We start from the raw sequence: 20,045 nt of genomic DNA, 5'->3' as shown, positions 1-20,045 counted from the left end.
GGTATATGTAGTGGGGTGAGGGTTACAAAACATGGGACTTCAAATACATTTTGTTTTCTGTCTTCACTTTTTCTATATTAAATATAATTCTTAAAAAAGAAAAAAAAGACACAGCCGGACGGTGGTGGCGCACGCCTGTAATCCCAATACTCTGGGAGGCAGAGGCAGGTAGATTTCTAAGTTCGAGGCCAGCCTGGTCTACAGAGTGAGTTCCAGGACAGCCGGGGCTATACAGAGAAACCCTGTTTCTCGAAAAAAAACCAAATCCCAAAAAACCAAAAAAAAAAAAAAAAAAAAAAAAAAAAAGACACATCACCAACATTACCATAATCTTCAACAAGGACCGATTAACCTCTAAGATACAAGCCTCTCTTTAAAAAAAAACCATACAAGAGAACATTCAGAGCAGCATAGTATATAACAGCCCCAGGTCCATTAACTAAAAGTAGATAGACACATGGCAATATAGTCACAGAACAGATTATAAGGCCACAAAATAAAAATATAGATGAACTGAACTAAACCTTTTCTTCCCTAAGTTGCTTTTGATCAGAATATTTTATAATACCGACAGAAAAGCAAACTAACACAATCAATACTCATTAATGTGAACACAGGGCATAAGATCAGTGGAGCAGCTGGGACAGAAGTCTTCCCGCAGCCATTTGTACCAGGGAGCCAGGAAACTCCACAGCCTTCTATGCACAGCCCACCAGGAGAGAGTGATCTCCCAGCAGAGCTTTCACTTCTGAGCTCAGAGGAGTAAGGACACAGGCTTACAGGCCCACAGGAGGAACAAACTACAGCCAGAGATAGCAATATCAACTAGCACCAGAGATAACCAGATGGCAAAAGGCAAGCACAAGAACCCTACCAACAGAAACCAAGGACACATGGCAACATCAGAATCTAGTTCTCTCACTACAGCAAGTCCCGTATACCCCAACACACCGGAAAAGCAAGAGTTGGATTTAAAAATTGTATCTCATGATGCTGATAGAGGGCTTCAAGAAAGACTTAAATAACCCCCTTAAAGAAATACAGGCGCAGCTGGGCAGAGGTGGTACATGCCTGTAATCCCAGCACTCTGGGAGGCAGAGGCAGGCAGATTTCTGAGTTCAAGGCCAGCCTGGCATACAGAGTGAGTTCCAGGACAGCCAGGGCTATATAGAGAAACCCTGTCTCGAAAAAATCAAATCCAAAAAACAAGAAAGAAAAGAAAAGAAAAGAAAAGAAAAGAAAAGAAAAGAAAAGAAAAGAAAAGAAAGAAAGAAAGAAAGAAAGAAAAGAAAAGAAAGAAAGAAAGAAGGAAAGGAAAGAAAGGAAAGAAAGAAAGGAAAGAAAGAAAAGAAAGGAAAGAAAGGAAAGAAAGGAAAGAAAGGAAAGAAAGGAAAGAAAAGAGAGAGAAAAGAAAAGAGAGAGAAAAGAAAAGAGAGAGAAAAGAAAAGAGAGAGAGAAAGAAAGAAAGAAAGAAAGAAAGAGAAAAAGAAAGAAAGAAAGAGAGAGAGAGAGAGAGAGAAAGAAAGAAAGAAAGAAAGAAAGAAAGAAAGAAAGAAAGAAAGAAAGAAAGAAAGAAAGAAAGAAAGAAAGAAAGAGAAGAAAAGAAAGAAATACCGGAGAACATCAGTCAACAGGTAAAAGTCCTTAAAGAGGAAACACAAAACTCCCTTAATGAAATACAGGAGATCACGGGTCAACAGGCAGAAGCTCTTAAAGAAGAAACACAAAAATCCTTTAAAGAATTACAGGAAAACACAATCAAGTGAAGGAACTGAACAAAATCATCCAGGATCTAAAAGTGAAAGTAGAAACAATAAAGAAATCACAAAGTGAGATACCTCTGGAGATAGAAAACCTTGGAAAGAATTCAGAAGTCATAGATGCAAGCATCAACAACAGAATACAAGAGATAGAAGAATCTTGAAGATACCACAGAAAACATTGACTCAACAGTCAAAGAAAATGCAAAATGCATAAAGCTGGTAACCCAAAACATCCAGGAACTTCAGGACACAATGCGAAGACCAAACCTAAGGATATAGGTATAGACAAGAGTAAGGATTTACATCTTAAAGGCCCAGTAAATATCTTCTACAAAATTGTAGAAGAAAACGTCCCTAACCTAGAGAAAGAGATGCCCATGAACATACAAGAAGCCTTCAGAACTCCAAACAGACTGTACCAGAACAGAAAGTCCTCCCGGCACATAGTAATCAAAACACCAAATTCACTAAACAAAGAAAGAATATTAAAAGCAGCAAGGGGAAAAGGGGCAAGTAACTTATAAAGGCAGACCTATCAGAATCACACCAGACTTCTCACCAGAAACGATGAAAGCTAGAAGACCCTGGGCAGACCTCATACAGACCCTAAGAGAACACAAATATTAGCCCAGACTACTATATCCAGCAAAACTCTCAATCATCATAGATGAAGAAAAAACCAAGATATTCCATGATAAAACCAAATTTACACAATATTTGTCCACAAATCCAGCCCTACAAAGGATAATTGATGGAAAATGTCAACACAAGGAGGGAAACTACACCCTAGCAAAAGCAAGAAAGTAATCTTCCAATAAACCCAAAAGAAGATACCCACACAAACATAAAAATAACATCAGAAAGCAACAATCACTATTCCTTAAGATCTCTTAACAACAATGGACTCAATTCCCCAATAAAAAGACATAGACTAATGAAATATTTCTCATGTAAATCTTCAATTTTATCAGAAAATGTTTGGAATTCCTCTTTTAATTAATGTAGTAATGTTTTTTATGTCTACCATTTTATCTGCATTATTTTCCATGATAATCTTCAATTTTAATGTCTTTCTATATATTTCCTCTATTTTATGAGAAATGTTTTCAATGTAAATCTCTGATTTTATCACAAATGTTTCTAATTCCACCTTCAACTAATTTAGAAAGAGTTTTTATATCTACCATTTTATATGTAAAATTTTCCATGAAATAGTCAATTTTAATGTTTGTCTATATATTTCTTGAATTTTACCAGAAATATTTTCCATGTAAATCTTCAATTTTATCTGAAAATGTTTATAATTCCATCTTCAATCAACTTAGAATTATCTTTATGCCTATCATTTTATCTGTATAATTTCCATGTACTCTTTAATTTTAACATGTTTTTCTATATATTTCTTCAATTTTATCAGAAATAAATCCCATGTAAATCTTCAAGTTTGTCAGAAAATTTTTATAACTCCATCTTCAATCAACTTAGGAATACTTTTATGCCTATCATTATTATATCTATATAAAATTTTCCATGATAATCTTCAAAAAATACTCATTAATGTAAAAAAAAAATAGGGTGTATGCACAGCACTGTAACATTCAGTTATGGAGGAAAATGAGGTCCTCTCATTTGTAGCAAATGGAAGAAATAAGTAAAGCAAATCCGTCACGGAAAAACAAGTACTACATGTTCACTTTCATGTGGAAACTTAAAAATCCAGCACATCAGCAAGTAGATCTGTGATTGTTACAAACTGGAAAGGGTATGTGGGAGGTTAGGAGAGGACGGTTAGACTTGACAGTGCACTGTATATACTATATGGAGCAATTCCATTGATATGTATAATATGTGTCACTTTAAAAACCCAAAGTTTGCCAGTGCTAACAGACATAGGTAGGTAGTCATTTCTGGAAGACCACTGGGTGCTCCTTTTGCATTGAGTTGGTTGACACAGGGAGACAGGTGTATGACAGTTTCATCAAGGAGCAAGTTTATTACCCATGAATTTCAATGCATGGTACTACTGAAATTTTAAAAAGCACTGGCTTACTTGCAAAAGCCAAAAGCTTTAAGATACGGACAAAGAGGTCTTCTGGCTTTCTTATCTTCTTTGGCTTCCAGGACCCCTGCAGTGAACTCATACAGCTCTGATGGAATTTTGGCATCTGCTCGCTCCAAGTATCGTAGGACACCAACGGCTTGGCTTGCATTTCTCTCCGTCAGCAGCAAGACAGATTTAGTTTTCTTATCTCCCTGCTCTGCGGGTGAACCCTTAAAATTGGGGGGTGAATAAAAGAGGTAGATCATCCATACCAATCTGGTCTCAGTTAATATAATTCGTAGGGTCTGATTTTGCACGCGCACACGTATGTACACACAGACACATAGACATAGACACACACACACACACACACACACACACACAAAATATAATGAAAGTTGATCAAACCTGTTCAGTTAAACTCTGAAAATGATCAGACATGCAATACAGGCGTCCACCAAATATTTTTGGTGAGGAAGGAAAGCTGAAGTGAACCACACATGTGGCATCAGTGATGGCCAACAGTGGTATGCAGTCATCTGTTAAGGCTGGAGAAAAGAATGTCAGTAAGGTCCCATTAGTGGCTGTTTCTGCATGAGGTCTGATCAGCAGGCCAAGTCCCCATACTGTACCATGCTTCAGTACTACATTTTGCTTCCTTATTTGAGGTACAGAGGACTGAAGTCAGGCCTTATGCCTGCCATGGAAAAGCTCAACCATTAAGCTACATATAGCCTGCATCACACTTTTAATGTGCAAAGGGCTGTCTTTCTCCCACCTCCCCACCCCTGCAAAATGCTACAGCGTACTGATAAAATTCCAAAGGACAGTGGTCTCTCTTTTAGCTAGCAAAATCCCTTCCTCTAGCATAAATCAGAGTGCCCACAGAGGTTTCCCTTGCTCTGTACATCTTGACCTTTATATTTCTGTTATTAACCTTAATATCATTACAGATGTGTGCATGAATGAATGGACGAACAGACAGATATACAGACCAAAATAGACTTTCTACATAGGTGAACCCAAACTGGAACTCATGGAAGAACTCTGCCTGCTGAGCTGAGAGCCCTAAGGTGCCAAATTTCACCTTTTAAGGAGATTTTCATTTTAGATTGAATTCTGAAACATTAAAAATCATGAGATGTCTGAAGACATATAAATGAAGAAATGATCCCTACTGCTCAGCCTTGTGTAAATAGAAATTAAAGTACTTACTTAACACAATGTGGGAGCCAGAACTTAACTTCTTCTTCCACTGTTCCAAAATACTTTTTAAATTAAAAGCCATTTCTTTATGCATTTTCAAGCAAAATATTGAATTGCTTTCTACTACCTAAAGATGAAATCAGAGCCATCAGTTCCACTCCATGCCCATGTGAGCTCAGCCAATGGTTAACTGCTAACTACCAGGGTCGAGTTTGAATGAGCAGCGAGATTATAAACCATCCCCAAAGCTCTACAGTTTTCATCTAAAGATCTGCTTTAAGTGAAACACTATTTACCAAACTATTTCTCTTTTAGATAACAGGGTCTGTGTACATGTACATGTGTGTATATCTACATCAGATATGTGTGTCACCCTTAATGACGTCACTTAAGCTGTGTACTGTAGCTTATTTTGATGGAAAGACATGGATACTGAGTTCTTCATTTTGTATTTGGCTTTGTTTTTATACTTTTGCATGAACGATTATAGAATTAGATCAAATAGGACAAATGTTACAACAACGTGTTTGGCTCTTCTGTCTACAATGTAGATGATCCTCTTGGTTTTCTTATGAGTGCTGATGCTCATGTGATTTCACCAACCAAAGCTCGCACACTTCACCCAGCACAGCCACATAGCACTGCTCCCCCTCCAGAGCCTGTGTGCCACTCCCTACCCCTCTCTGCGAGTTTCTGTCCAGCAGGCTCTGCTCTGGCTCCCACCAGTGGTGGAGCTGTCCCAGTGTGAGGACAAGCTTACCTTACACACAATCTCTGTCTCTGCTACAGAGCAGGTAAAGATCAAGGTCTTCTGGGCCTGACTTGGGACAAAGTCAAGAACTTGGAGTAAAGTTGAGGTTTTCTCACACTCTAGGCACAGATGCACTACCTGTCAATGAACACAGGGACAGGGGGTTTCTGAGGTGTCAAAGCATTACAGCTGCACTTCTCCCAGAGAGATTATACTTGTAATAGGAAAGAATGCAAAGGAAATGAATATAACTGTAACTCATCCTTATAAATTTGAGGATGAACCACAGTGATCATCTAACAGGTAGCATGAATACACCTTGCTTGTAAAGGGCTGCTTTAAGTGAAACACTATTTACAAAGCTATTTCTAAGTAATATGCATGAGACTGTGGGTATATGCATGTGTTTATTTATTGATATATACCAGCCCCTCCCAATCACCTGCTGAACATTGCCATAGAGGGCAGCCTCCTCAAGGGCGGTGATCACGACGTACGGATCCTTCATGAACTCTCTGACTAGATGGTCTATGTGTCTGTTCCAGTGAACACCCACTGCTATAATCTGGTGTGGTGCAGACTCCCGCTCTTCCACTTCAACGTTTTTTTTAAAATTATCTAATATGGCAAACATCTGAAAAATTAGTAAATTTAATCTTTATTTCAAAATAGAGTAAAGAATTAGATAGAACACAGAATTCAGGGACTGTCTAGCTGATGATCATAGTGTGTTGAAAGACTTTCCAAAAATAAAAAGGAAAAAACGGTTTCAAAAGAAGAAAATGCATAGTCAATCTATAAACGCTGTAAAATTCCACTGGGATAGAATTAAGCCACAACAGCATCTTGGTTATAATGTCTGTGACAAGGGATCAGCATGCTTATGTTAAAGACTTTAAAACTCACTTACAGAAAGATGACCCCCATCTAATAAAAACCACCAAATTAACACATAGATGATGTTACAATGATGTATCATAGATGACACAATGATCAATTTGCATTAATTTTCAATCTAACTAGCCAAGAAAATAGGAACTAAGCAAACAGGAACCCACTGTTTACAAGCTGGCAAGGTAAACAAAGCAAAATACAAGGCAGGCCTGGTTTCTGCAGGGCAGACAAGCAGTGTGCACGGTGTGATGGCATGCTGCTGTCAGCAACAGACTGTCCACTGCTCAGACAGGCAATGATGCAAAGCTGATCATCGAAGACCCAGCTTGGAAATGCGCTCTGAGACTCAAAGGAGACACACAGTCACTAAAAGACAAAACCTGAGCCTTACCTGGGCTACCATCACTCCCAAAAATACTGCTCCTGGTTAGCTTGTCAGCTTCTAATAAATGCTTCAGAAAACTCGGATGATGTGGCTCAGCAGGAGAGCATTTCCCTAGCATGCACGAGGCACGGGTATAAAATAAGGTGCTACAAGCAATAGCCATCATGCTACAGAACAGCATAGCACTGTTAACTACAAAGTGTAAATTTCCATCAGTGAAGAGCTGACACACTTCAGAAACATTCGCACTATTATAATGAATAGCAGTGGACACCCAGTGTGCCCATACTCACTTGCTCATTAGCTTCAAAGAACAGTACGTGCACTTCATCCAGAACCAGGTGGCAGAGTCTAAGAAATAACAAGCTTCGGTATGTAAGAAGTCTCAAAAGGCTGTGTGGTGTTGTGACAATCACATCACCTACATTTAGAAAAAACAAGGAACATCTTTAGATTTTCTACAGGTTTCTCCAATCCATCCTTCACCATGACTCCACTTCCTTCTTAGCAGCCATTTGCTACTGGGTGGGCTCGGCAAGCAAGCCCCTGTCCACCCTGTCTGAGCCTGCAATCTGACCACACCCCCAGCTGCCAGGGCTCTGCTTGCCTGAAAGGCAGACTTCCTCAGCCCTGTGCTTACCATCTGGCAGTGAATGTTCGGTAGTATATGACAGCTGAATGAAATCATGCAATTTTCTCAGAAAGTTTAGTCAAGACTGAACCTTCACCACTGAAACCCACTGGTAACTAGGGCCAATGGCTAGCAACTGAGGTCCCAGCTACTTAGGCAAGTTCACTGACTTCTGCAAGGAAAACCAAACAGCTTGGAAAGGATGCTTACACCCCCTTGGAAGCTTCATATTTTTGGCTTCATCTTTGTGAAGTCCAATTGTTAATAACACAGGATGAAGAGGCCTGGAGGACATGCTATAGTCTCCCAATAACTCAAAAATAAACTGAGCCTTTTTCCACCCAGGACACACGATGACTGCAAGAGGCTGCAAAGACAAACAGATTCAAGTGATTTTGGACAGTTGTCAGGAATCAAACATAGTATATGTGAAACATCCAGACCATCTGCTGGCACAGAATAAGTCTTTAGCTATCATTGTCATATAGATGAACAAAAATATTATTTCACTAGAGTGGGTTTAAAAACACTAACTAGTTCTTTAGCTGAGCTAAAGCACTCCCTAAATCTTTTAAACCTTAACATACTCTTACAGGGTAGGGCCAATTACTCTTCATTCCACAGGGTAAGAGTCTGAGGAACAGAGGTGAAGCTGCTCCTCAAGGCTGCACAGCTAACACATCAGCAAGAAACTAAGAACCCAAAAGTTTGGCTCCATTTCCTGCTCCTAAGCATTAGGATGAATGAATGGCTTGAAAGAGCCATTGCCTCTTCCCTGGGAGACTGCCTTCTGTACTCATCTCCCCATCAGCCCAGACTCCCCAGGTGGCCTGCCTGCCAACACTTAATGGGCATATGTTTCATACTGAGATGAGTCTAATCTCCTCCTTCCTCTAGGATGGTCCAGCTAAGTGCCAACTTCTCCACAGGCCTGAAAGCAGGCTGCCCATGGAGACAGGGAGAAGACAAAGGAGACACAGGTGTAAGGGCTACATGTCACTTACAGCCCTAAAGGGGGCTCTGCCTGAGCACAAAATTGCACTATCAACTGGGCTCAGCTACTTGCTAACCTAATTTAGGGATGTAAATGTATCCACTGAAATCAATACATAACCAGTGTAAATTCCAAAAATAAGTCATCACACTGCATGGTAGGATTAGGAAAAAACAAACAAAACAACAAAAACACAAAACCCAGTATGCTTTTAAGCTCTGAGCATGCATCCTTTCCACACATGCTTTGTGGTGCACGGTGGGACCTTTTGTACTACATCTTTTGTGCCATGTTCTGGGATGCAGGTTTTATAATAACTGTTCTCTAGATACTCAAAATCCAGTGAGGCACTACCTACCACCAGTCTGTCCTTTATGTCCCATTTCCCTCCTTTCATATCCATGGGGAAAGATTATTAAACATCGTGGTGTGCTATTGATCACAGCACAGAGAATTACAACAGACGCCGAACTTCTAATCAATACTTACCACTGGTCAGTTAAGCCAACAGCTCCCCATGCACCAATGTTCTCATGTGACACAGTAAAAATACATGGCCTGACCATCTCACCCAGCTGGGGTGACAATTATATGAATTATGCTAAGATCACTTTACAGGCTCTATATCCAACTCTAAAAGCCATGACTCCCTTGTGACAAGCTAGGGCCCATGGATGGACCACAGAAAGAGTCACCAGGGACTTGGTGGCATGAATAACACTAAGAAAGCAAAGGATACTTTCTAACAGTCCAGGTTTGTCTGTTCAAACACAGTCTGTGTATCTGAGGTGAACCTCCAATCCACTATGTAGCTCAGGCTGGCTTCAAACTTGTAATCCTATAACTCAGTGTCCCAAATACTAGGAAAATAGGCCCGTGCCACCGAGCCAGGATATTTAAGCTTCTAGTTTAGCAGTTTGAGAAATTTTGAGTAATACAATCTTTTCTTTACCAACCAAACAAATATAGATGTGTCATTTGGAAACAAACATTTAATCCATTTCAAAATGATCTCCGACTTACTCCATTTCTACTTGGTAATGACTTGTAGCAGCCCCCCATCTGCAAAATCGTAAGCAGCGGTGGCAGGTACAACAAGGGGTCATTTCCACAGTGAGAAATGACAACCACATCACAGCCACGTGCAATAGGAGGCCAAGAGTAAGATGCAGTGTGGCTGGGTCCCGGGAACTTGTTTCTTTGAAGAGCCTACAGAGAAGATGGTGGGGGAAGAGGAGAAGAGAAAGACATAAATGACAGAGGAAACCTTCCCTCTCAGAGCTCCATGCACCCACTATCACCACTAGGACACCCCACACATGGCTTATTCTGGTGCTCTCCCAAGACCTAGTATGAGCTCTGTCTGCATGGATGTGTCCCAAGTATCAAGTTCCTATTTTAAAACTATTGGTTCTCTGAACCTATTAAAGAGTCTGAATAGCCAGTCCCAACCAGATGACTAAAGGATACTGCAGCAAGGCTTTATCTCCTAGTCCCTCAATAGTCTGTCAGCCTATCTGCCTCATTTGATTTTTGAGTCCGGATCTTGCCAGGCTAGCCCCAGACTCTTTTTCCCCCATATGAATGGGTGTTCTGGCTGCATGTGTTGTTTGTGCACCATGTTCACATCAGAAGAGGGCCAGGAGATCCACTGGAATTGGATTCTGAGCCACCATGTGGGCATTGGAAACCAAACTGGGTCTTCTGAAAAGCAGCAAGTGCTTTAGACTATGGAGCCGAGCCGGCTCTCCAGCCCCAAACTTCCGATCCTCTTGCCACAGCTTCCCAGGTGCTGGGATTACAGACACATGCCAACTTTCCTACCTTAACCTTTTAAAAACACATGCTTTTATTACTACACTATTCTCTTCACCTATCACTAAAACCAGAATGTTTCAGAAGTCTGTGCCCAAAAGTGCAATTTCCCAAAAGGTATTGAATTTTCTGTGCTACCCTCCTTCCCACAGCCCTGAGCTTCCAGCTGAGCTGAAGGGCCATGTGGTAGTTTGCTCCTTTGCCTGAGGCTCAAGTGATCTTCATTCTTGACACTCTTGTGGAGAAGAGACTTCAGTAGTTTCTGGACATGGGGTAGAGGAAGTGTATGTTCTTGAGATTTTACAAACCTGAAAACCTATTTCTACCCACATAGCTCACTAAGAACCCAAGTACAGACCTGTTTGTAGGGCTGGAATGACTAAATGCTCAAGTCCAAGGACCCCAGAGCAGCGGGGTGTGAGCCTGAGGTCATTCTGAAACCTGACCTCTGGTGGGATCACTTCTTCCTTAGCAACTTTCATGACCTCTGTATCTGAGTTCGGATGGGTCAAAGCCATGTGGTTATCCAAAGTCTGTTCATTTGTGCTACTTAGGGACTGTCTGTCAACATGGGAATTCCACAAAATGTTCACTGCCCCTCCTCATGCCCTGTTATTGTTTCTAGCAATCTGATTTTTCAGACCTCAAGTTAAACCCAAGACTTGATTCTTTCGTCTTTGTTCTTTCCGTTTACTTGCACTTCACACCTCACACCTACTGCTTATAAAGATGCTCTTGTTACTTCTTTCTCCTCTGAATGCTCCTGTCCTTCAACTTTGTGTGGGTTGAGGGGGTTTCATGTAACTCTAGTTGTCTGTGAATTGTTATTCCTGCTCCTAATCTCCCAAGTACTGAGATTACAGGAATAAAATACATCAGTTCCCCGTTTAAAGTCTAGGTCTGGTCCTTTTCTTTGTGTGTATTAGGCCGTGAATCCACAGGGAACGGATCCAGCAGCTCAGTTCCTCTGTTAGCTCTTACAAAGCACTTCCCCGGCTGGACCAGGCAGGAGCCCAATTGAACCCAGACAGTCGTCTTTGGCTTCTGTTCTCCTCATACTGATTCTTCTGACAAGGACCAAGTTTATTTACAACACTGCCAACAGCATGCCGAGTGGTTTGCTGTGGTAAAGTTCATGAGGCATCCCTTTATGAACAGTACCCTTCCCCTGATGCCCTCAACATCAGCCTTTGTGAAGGTCTGGATAGACATGGTCACAGCACAGCTGCTTGCTTCCTCCAGGCCTGGAGAACATCAGTGAGTAACAGCTTCCCATTCACTAGAAGGGCTAGGGACACAGCCAGCAAACAAAGATTCCTCGTCTCCCTTTGTGTTTGTCACTATGGTAAATTATGGCAAAATCCTGGTCCAGCTGAAAGGATGTCCCCCGGCACCCAAAAGCAGAAATACAAACAAAAACCGTGTTGATATTAAATGGATAAAATATCTTCTTGTATCTCTGGTAATAGTCTCTTTGTTAGAAATCAAGTCTTGTTATGCTGCCCATGCGGACTTCAAAGTTCTGAGCTGAGGGAATCCTATGTCTCAGCCTTCTGAGTCACTGGGAGTGCAGGCCATAAAATTGCACCCAGTGATACCTACTTTCTAGCAGTCTCTGCTCCATGCACGGAGTCTGGTTTCTCCTTTTGTAGATGAAGAGTTGTGGTCAGAATGTCTACAGTCAGCAGTTTGTTCATACTGCAGAGACACACTGTCCCGACAAGCAGCTCAAGACGCTGAGGCCAATTTTGTCATCACAGATCCTAATACTACAGGATGACAGGGTGGCAGGCAGGCATTTTGACTGGGACAATTTTAAACAGTATGAAACGCTCTCCAGAAAGTGATTCTAGTTATCTCCTACTTAGAATAATTAACACTGGTAGGGCACAATCAAGAAACATATTTGCAAAAAACCAAAAACCAAAAAAAAAACAAAAACAAAAACAAAAAAACAAAAACAAAACAAACAAACAAAAACCTTCTAATCCCAGCATTTTGGAGGCAAAGGCTGGAAGATCTCTGTGAGTTCAAAGCCAGCCTGGTCTACAGAGTGAATTCCAGAATAGCCAAGGATACACAGAGAAACCCTCTCTAGAGAAACAAGAAACAAACAACCCAAAACAGTAACAACGATAAAAATCAATCAGTAAGCAGACCGTGGCTGCTTACTTGGCCTCATGCCTCCCTAGCCCTATGAAGCCAGCCATTCTGTACTGTCTACTACCTGCTCACACCCTGTAAAATCTCTTCCCTTATTAAGACCTCACAACCTCCTCTCATCCTGCTCATCCTGGTGGTTTGGCTTTCTATTATTCAAAAACAAATTTTAGCTTTTCCTTTAAAATTAGGAAGGAAATGTAAGTATGTATAACCAATTTACCAAGAAAAAACCTCTAGGTTATAAGGGAATTTTGAAAAGGATGGGCAAACAAACAACAATCACAACTGTCCTAGAAATGTGTTCTAACCTCCCTCCAAAGTCCATCTGAAAATGTACTTCAGAAAAGCTGAGGGGAGGGGAGGGGAGAAACAAAAAGAAAAAAAAAAAGAAAAAAGAAAAGAAAAAAGAAAAAAGAAAACTTACTTCAGAACAGGATGAAGAGTTGCACAATGGGTTTTTCTATAAAAGAATTAATCTTCTGGGAGTTACCAATACATGAGAAATAAATCACAAAAGATTTCAAGAGATTTCAGAAACAAGAATTATGCAATGTAGCCTTAGAAGTGTTTATTTAAAATTCTCCTGTGAGACTAGGATATGGGTCAGTGATAATGCATGCCCAGGATGTGTGTAGCCCTGGATCCCATCCCCATCGCTCTTAGAACAGAACAGACAAAGCAAACAGAGCAACCCTCTGTATTGGAAAGGCTGGCACTTCCTCAGGAGTCTGGCTTTAAGAACATGTTCACCTTCTTCAGGTCAGCCGACAGAGGGGATTTCTCCAGGGTGAGGCAGGGCTCGATCCTGTTCCAGAGCACCACACCAGGCTGCAGTGTGCCTAGCTTCACCTTCTGCAACTAACAACACAGACGTTAGACAGCAACAGCCAGGTCTTCCTCGAGTGGGCAGTGGGCAGTGGGCAGCAGAGTATTAAGAAAGAAACCAGGAAGAAAACTGTTCTTGTAGATCGCCATGCAAAAACCTAGGAATACATGCTTCCTAGAAAACACATACAACCACCCAAATTAAAGATCATTTGTTCCCCTAATAAAACACTGGCACTACAGCAGTGGCTCTCTAAATTTTCCAAAAGCCATGACTTGGGGAAACCCATCTAAGGGAGTCTGAAGGGGAAAAGGAGGCTTAATACTACCAGTTTCTCTTGTTTAATCTTGTTCTATTTTTAGAGTAATACCTGGTGCAGGTCAGAGATCTCATCAGCTCTCAAAGGATCAGGATTTAGAAACTGCAGTAATCTGTAAAGCAGTTTAAAGAACAACTTGAAGAAGTAGTTAACATTTCCCCCACTGAAATCCTATTTAACTCTTCCCCTGTGGAAGGCGACACAGTGGGAAAACACTGTGCTCTATCTTGCTGACCTCACTACCATGCAAGGACCATGGGGTTCACACCAGTTTCCTGTATCCCATTCAAAACCTGGACTGTCACCTGGGCCACTACCCCTATCACCAAACTCCTGCACAGTGTTTAAAAGGGGCCCAGCTAAAGTCAAAGCCGCCAGTTTAATTATCAGCTTTTATAGTCAGGAAATACCAGATGAGGACTTGTCCTCTGCTAATGCAAAAAAGAAGTAATTTAAAAGTGCTTTTCTTTATGCCTAGACTGACTCACTCTTCAATATGGGTAAGGGCTTGTGAGAGCAGCAGAGAAGTCACACCATTTTCTGAGAAGTGTGGTGGTCACACAGTGAACCATATCCTTTCCTGAAACCCCATTCATGTCTACAGACTTTTTTTGTTGTGGTTGTTGTTCTTGTTTGTTTGTTTGGTTTTTGTTTTGTTTTGTTTTGAGGACAGGGTTTCTCTATGTAACCCTGGCTGGCCTGGAACTCAGTAAGTAGACAGGCTGGACTCAAACTCACAGAAATCTGCCTGCCTCTGCCTCTTGAGTGCAGGGATTAAAGGCATGCACCAACACTGCCTGACCCAGATTTTTTTTTTTAATGCAAAAGCTACAAAACTTCCTCTCAGCTGATAAGTGAGTAAATGGAATGTGTGATGGGACACTGCTTAGACTCAGTCATAGTGCAACAGACTGGTGTCCATACACCAAGGAACCCTGATTGGCTTACTAGGCCCTAGAACACAGCACCAAGAAAAGCCTCTGCCCTTAAAAAGAACAGAAATACAGCATGAAGAGCAGCAATGATACATCCCAGAACAATTAGAACCATTAAGGAAACTGAAAGAAGTCACATGTATGAAAAAGGACATGACACTGTGGTTCATTTTAACTTTCAACTTGACTGATTTGAGAAAATCCTAGGATATTAAAAAAGCACAACCCTGGTGTGCCTAGAAGGTATTATGATGCAATCAGCACACTGAACTGCAACTGAGGGTAGACGAACCCTACATGTGGGTAATACTATCCTGTTGGCTGGAGGCACACCAATGCAGGTATGCCATCTTTCACCCGGTCTCTCACCCACCATAAGGTAAGCCATCCACTCTCCTACACGCATACCAGATATCTTAACCTATTATCAAAGTAGTCCCAGTACATTTGGTCTCAGTGTCAAAATCTTTTTTCAAAATAATGCTACAAGGAGCCACTATCAACAAAACCGTGTGGAATCTCATCTCACATATAGCCAAGGCTGGCTGATGAAGTTGGCAAGAGGCTTAAACTATACATTAGGCCCAACATAAAGTTCTTGGTATCTTCAGAGGCCCTCAGAGGAGTAGATTCCCAACTTAATACCTAAAAACTCCCAAAGAGATCTGTTGTGTTGCAGTTCCTCACAGACTAACACCTTCATCTCGGAGGAAAGCAGAAGACACAGGCAGTGAGAGGGCAATAGGGACAACAGGAAGGGAACTCCAGGACACAAAATGTTTACAGGCAGATGAGACCAAAGGGAGTTCTCTGGAAGGCGGAAACACTCCATCTTTCAGGAACACTTCTTAAACTCAGAAAAGTAAACAGCTCAAAGGCTCCAGAAGTCCCCTAAAATTGAGATACACTAGGCTCCCCTCCTCAAGCATATGTAAGATGTCCAGATTGCTGAGAGACACCCTCAAACCAGGAGCGCTGCCTGCAAGAATCAGAGACAGCTGAGCTATCTGGAAAGGACGCTCACCAACCCGGTGAGCTCCTTCAGGTTTTGTAGTGCAATCCAGGTTTCCAGGCTTGGGGAACTGTTAACAATGCTGGGATGGGCTTTCTGTGATTCGGTTGTCTTGAGTTACTGCTCAGACAAGAAATCCCATTCAACTCACCAGGTTGTAAAAGTTGCATTTTTGTTTGTTTGTTTGTTTGTTTGTTTGTTTGTTTTTCAAGACAGGGTTTCTCTGTGTAGCCCTGGCTGCCCTAAAACTCACTCTGTAGACCAGGCTGGCCTCAAACTCAGAAATCCGCCTCCCTGTCTCCCAAGGGCTGGAGTTAAAAGACATGTGCCATCACTGCTGGGCAAAGTTGGCTCTGTATTATATCTGTGGTTGGCTTCCTGGCTGAAGTATCGGTCCATACCTCCCCAGGAATAGTGAGTGGCATACACTACTGCTGTATGGACCTCTGCTCTGCCTATGGATCCCACATACTTCTATCACCCATTCCAAGAGAACAGGTGGCATACAGTCCAGAATGGGTATGACAGCCTACACTGGGTGAAGGGCATGGGTGTAAGAAACACAGCTGGCTGAACAGTGCCATTAGCAAGACAAACAGGAAATGAAGCCACAGGCACCACAGAGAAGGCTGGCTGGGTCTCTTAAAGGCAGGAATCTTGGAGGAAAGGGCATCTTCTAGTCTTCCTTCATTATCTAACCACAAACAGTGCACATGGCTCCACAAGCCTTTAGACAGTGCTGCTGATCCCAGGTACTCCTCTTCTGGTTATGGGGATGGTAACTTGGGTTGCTACCACTGTGATAAAACACTAACCAAAAGCAACCTGGAGAGGAAAGGGGTTATCTTTATTTGGCTTACACATCGCAGGTCACAGTCCTTTGAGGGAAAGCAAGGCAGGAACCTGGAGGCATGAACTAAGGCTGAAGCCATCAAAGTGCTGCCTGCTGCATCCCCTTGATGAAGGCTGACTCCTTGTGGGTACATTCATTGAGGACTTTGTCCATCATCTGAAGCTCCAAGAGCCTGATGCAGCAAGCAGCTCAGGTGTGTTGCTTGGCCTCTCCTGGGTGTTTTATGGCTTCTACATAGAGGACTTCTTGTCCTAGGAGTAGTCTCTTCTGGAAGCATCTGTTGTCCTAGTTCTTCCTCTTTTCAAAGGTGAATCTGGTTGATGTAGGCAGTGTCTCTCACTCCTTCAGGATTTTCACTGACAGCTGGTAGCTTCTTGAGCACATGTGGTTCAGAGTTCTGCCAAAGATTTGCTGAGAACTGGATGGCACCCTTGTACTTTTCGTCTTTGAAACACAACTCTCAGTTTGGGCATAAGCTCTGGCATTCTATTGGTAGGTTTTCTTGGTTCACTCACTCCATTTGGATGACTTCTCATAAAGTTCCTCTTGTTGCCTGTGGCTATCTTTTTTAAATTACACAGCTGTTTGATTGGTAATAAAATTAATTCATTATGGTGGGGTCTAGTTCCTTGGCTCAATCGTAGTACTTCAGGACCATTTTGAATCTTTCTTCTTGGTCATATTATTGCCTAACTCTTTTTTCCTTTAGTACCTCTTCTTATTCTATGTTAAATCTTATGACTTAGCCTTTTTTGAGAGGAAATAGGGTTGGGGGATACTGTGGTTTCTCCCTCTTCATTCTTACTGCTCAGATGAGCCCTGGGGAGTACATGGAGAATGGCCATGATCTGTGACTTCATGGTTGCATGCCAAGACTCTCTAGCTTGCTGTGTAGTTTCACTGTTAATAGGAAGGACCACTGAGAAGTATCCTTATACTTACATGACATTCTAACTCTGGAATGGGTTAGGTATGTTGAAGAGTATGTAAATTTCCTCTCTGCTAATCACCTTTCCCTTTGTGTTCTATAAGCCCTTGTAAATAGAGAATTATCTGTTTTTTCTTTATGTTTATATGTGGTATGTATGTGTGTATGTGTATATGTGAATTTGTGGGAGGCTGAGGTTGGTAAATGGAATTGTCTTTGGGGCATGATCTCTCAGCAAAACGCACAGTTCACCAATACAGGCAGTCACAAAGCCAGCTTGCACCAGGAACTCCACTTCTCTCTTTTGAGGCTGGAATTAAAGGAGCACTACCATGTCCATTCAGCAATGACATGGGTTCTGAGAATCTAAGTTTCTACATTCTTGCTTGCGTGGTAATTGCTTTATTACTCAGCCATTTAACACACCAATTTTGTGTGTTAAAAATCATTTTATATCTTACAAAAACATTTATTTATGTGCATATACATGCACACAAGTATACAGGTATAGTTTATCAGACAACTGATAGAAATTGGTTTTCTCCTTCTACCATGGGGGTTCTGGGGATCCAACTCATGCTAGGCAGCAAGAAACTTTGTTTGCTGAAACATCTCACCAGTCCTACAGCCTTTAAAAATATACATGGAGCAGGGTAGTGGTGGTGTATGCCTTTAATTCCAGCACTCAGGACACAGAGTCAGGGGGAACTCTGTGAGTTCCAGGCCAGCCTGGTATATAGAGTGAGTTCCAGGATAGTCAGAGCTATATACAGCTACTCTGTCTCAAAATCACAAAATCAAACCAAACAAACAAAACCTCCTCATGTAGCATTTTTGTGTTTGCACATCTGTGCAGGTATGGTAATCAAAGAACTACTTGAGGCAGTGAGTCTTTCCTTCCATATGGGAGCTGGGGATTGAACTCATGATTAGGTTTGGTAGCAAGCACCTTAGCCCAGTGAGCCACCCTACCTGCCATGCTCTGTTCTAAGTCATCCTCACAGGGCTTAGGGACTGCAGAGCTACTATTTTTCATGAATAGCCCTTATTTCAGTTGAGTTTTAGGTCAATGGTTTTGTAATAATCTCTGAAGGCCTCTGGTAGTTTCCTTTCCTGGCATAGGCTACAGGGTGATTGCTATAGCTCGAGCCCAGGGTTCTAGGGATCTTGTGTAACAGCCTTGGAGTAGCATGGTAAAGGTATCAGTGATGTCACTGGCACTCAGTGCCTTACTGCCTGTGCTGGTTAGCTTTATATCAACTTGACACAAGCTAGATTTATCTAAAAGGAGGGAATCTCAATTGAGAAAAGGCCTCTATAAAATCTGGCTATAGGGAATTTTATTAATCAGTGACTGAAGGGGGAGGGCCTAACCCATTTTGGGTGGTACCACCCCTGGGCTGGTGGTCCTGGGTTCTATAAGAAAGCAGGCTGAGCAATCTATGGTGAGCAAGTCACTAAGCAGTACCCATCCACAATTTTCTGCATCAGCTCCAGCATCCAGGCAGCAGCCCTGTTCGAATTCCAGTCCTGATTTCTTTCAATGATGTGCTAGAATGTGGAAGTGTAGGAACCCAAGTAAACCACTTTCATTCCCAACTTGCTTTTGGCCACACAATAGAAATCCTAACTAGGACACTGACTTTCTTCAGCTCCCTGGAATATACAGCAGATGACAACTGCTATATCTTCTTCCTTCAGTCAGGACTAAGCAAGGAACACTTAGCAAGACAATATAGGTAAGTCAAGGCTTTATGAAGCATGGAAATAATAAGAGTTTATAAGGGTTCACTCAATTATAATTTCAAACTAAATTCAAATTTAAAAATTCTTTGTTCCAAGGAAAAAGTTTCTCTAGGAGGGGGTGCCAGCATTTGAAGTATTAACCACCAGCCCCACGGTGAGCCCCACACCAGTCTTCAACAGCCCTGACTCCTGTGCACAGAGAGGTGAGTCAGAGGCCATACAAGGCATGGGGTGGTTCTGGAAGCTGGCTAAGCAACCTCACAGTGATAAAGAACAGGGAGACAGTGCAGACACAAGCTATTGTAAGTTGTCAGTCTGCTAACTACAAAGCAGCCAGTTACAAACAAACAAAAACAAAAAACAAACAAAAAAAAAACCAGAAGCATGGGTATGAACCAGTTTTGTGAATTAAACAGCATAAAATAAAATGACTTTGCTGTTAGAGAAGGTAGATCCATTTAAAATCAGAAAACTGGGAAGGAAAGCAAGCATCACCCCCCCCCCCACACACACACACACAAACCATGGCCATAAGGTGTGAAAAACTGTACCTAACACTATGTAAACACTGTCCACCTTACTGAAAGAATTAGGATAAGAACAACCCCTTATATCAGAACGGAGATTTAACCCAACCCACCCTGACATAGCTTAAAAAAGCTACAGGGGACTTCCTGAATATTTATTATTTCATGGGAATGGAGGTTTAAAGTCAACAACAATAGAGGTAAATTCTTGCTTATCATTTTATATAATTATTTCTTTTTTAAAGATTTATTTATT

General features: G+C 41.7%; 1 protein-coding gene across 1 annotated transcript in view; it reads right to left on the bottom strand.

The window, feature by feature from the left end:
- The window catches only part of Tdrd12 (tudor domain containing 12), an 86,527-nt gene that overhangs the window by 17,988 nt on the left and 48,494 nt on the right, over window positions 1-20,045 (bottom strand). Inside the window, exons 11-20 of the mRNA XM_052179188.1 lie at window positions 13,840-13,900; window positions 13,394-13,501; window positions 9,689-9,874; window positions 7,882-8,038; window positions 7,334-7,461; window positions 6,204-6,395; window positions 5,771-5,899; window positions 5,020-5,137; window positions 4,213-4,352; window positions 3,814-4,034 (exon numbers count right to left, since the gene is read on the bottom strand). Of these exons, the coding sequence (XP_052035148.1) occupies window positions 3,814-4,034; window positions 4,213-4,352; window positions 5,020-5,137; window positions 5,771-5,899; window positions 6,204-6,395; window positions 7,334-7,461; window positions 7,882-8,038; window positions 9,689-9,874; window positions 13,394-13,501; window positions 13,840-13,900 (1,440 nt within the window). The remainder of the gene's footprint in view (window positions 1-3,813; window positions 4,035-4,212; window positions 4,353-5,019; window positions 5,138-5,770; window positions 5,900-6,203; window positions 6,396-7,333; window positions 7,462-7,881; window positions 8,039-9,688; window positions 9,875-13,393; window positions 13,502-13,839; window positions 13,901-20,045) is intronic.

This window comes from Apodemus sylvaticus, chromosome 1 (assembly GCF_947179515.1).
Source record: "Apodemus sylvaticus chromosome 1, mApoSyl1.1, whole genome shotgun sequence".
Lineage (NCBI taxonomy): Eukaryota > Metazoa > Chordata > Mammalia > Rodentia > Muridae > Apodemus > Apodemus sylvaticus.
This window is presented reverse-complemented; position numbering and strand designations above follow the sequence as displayed.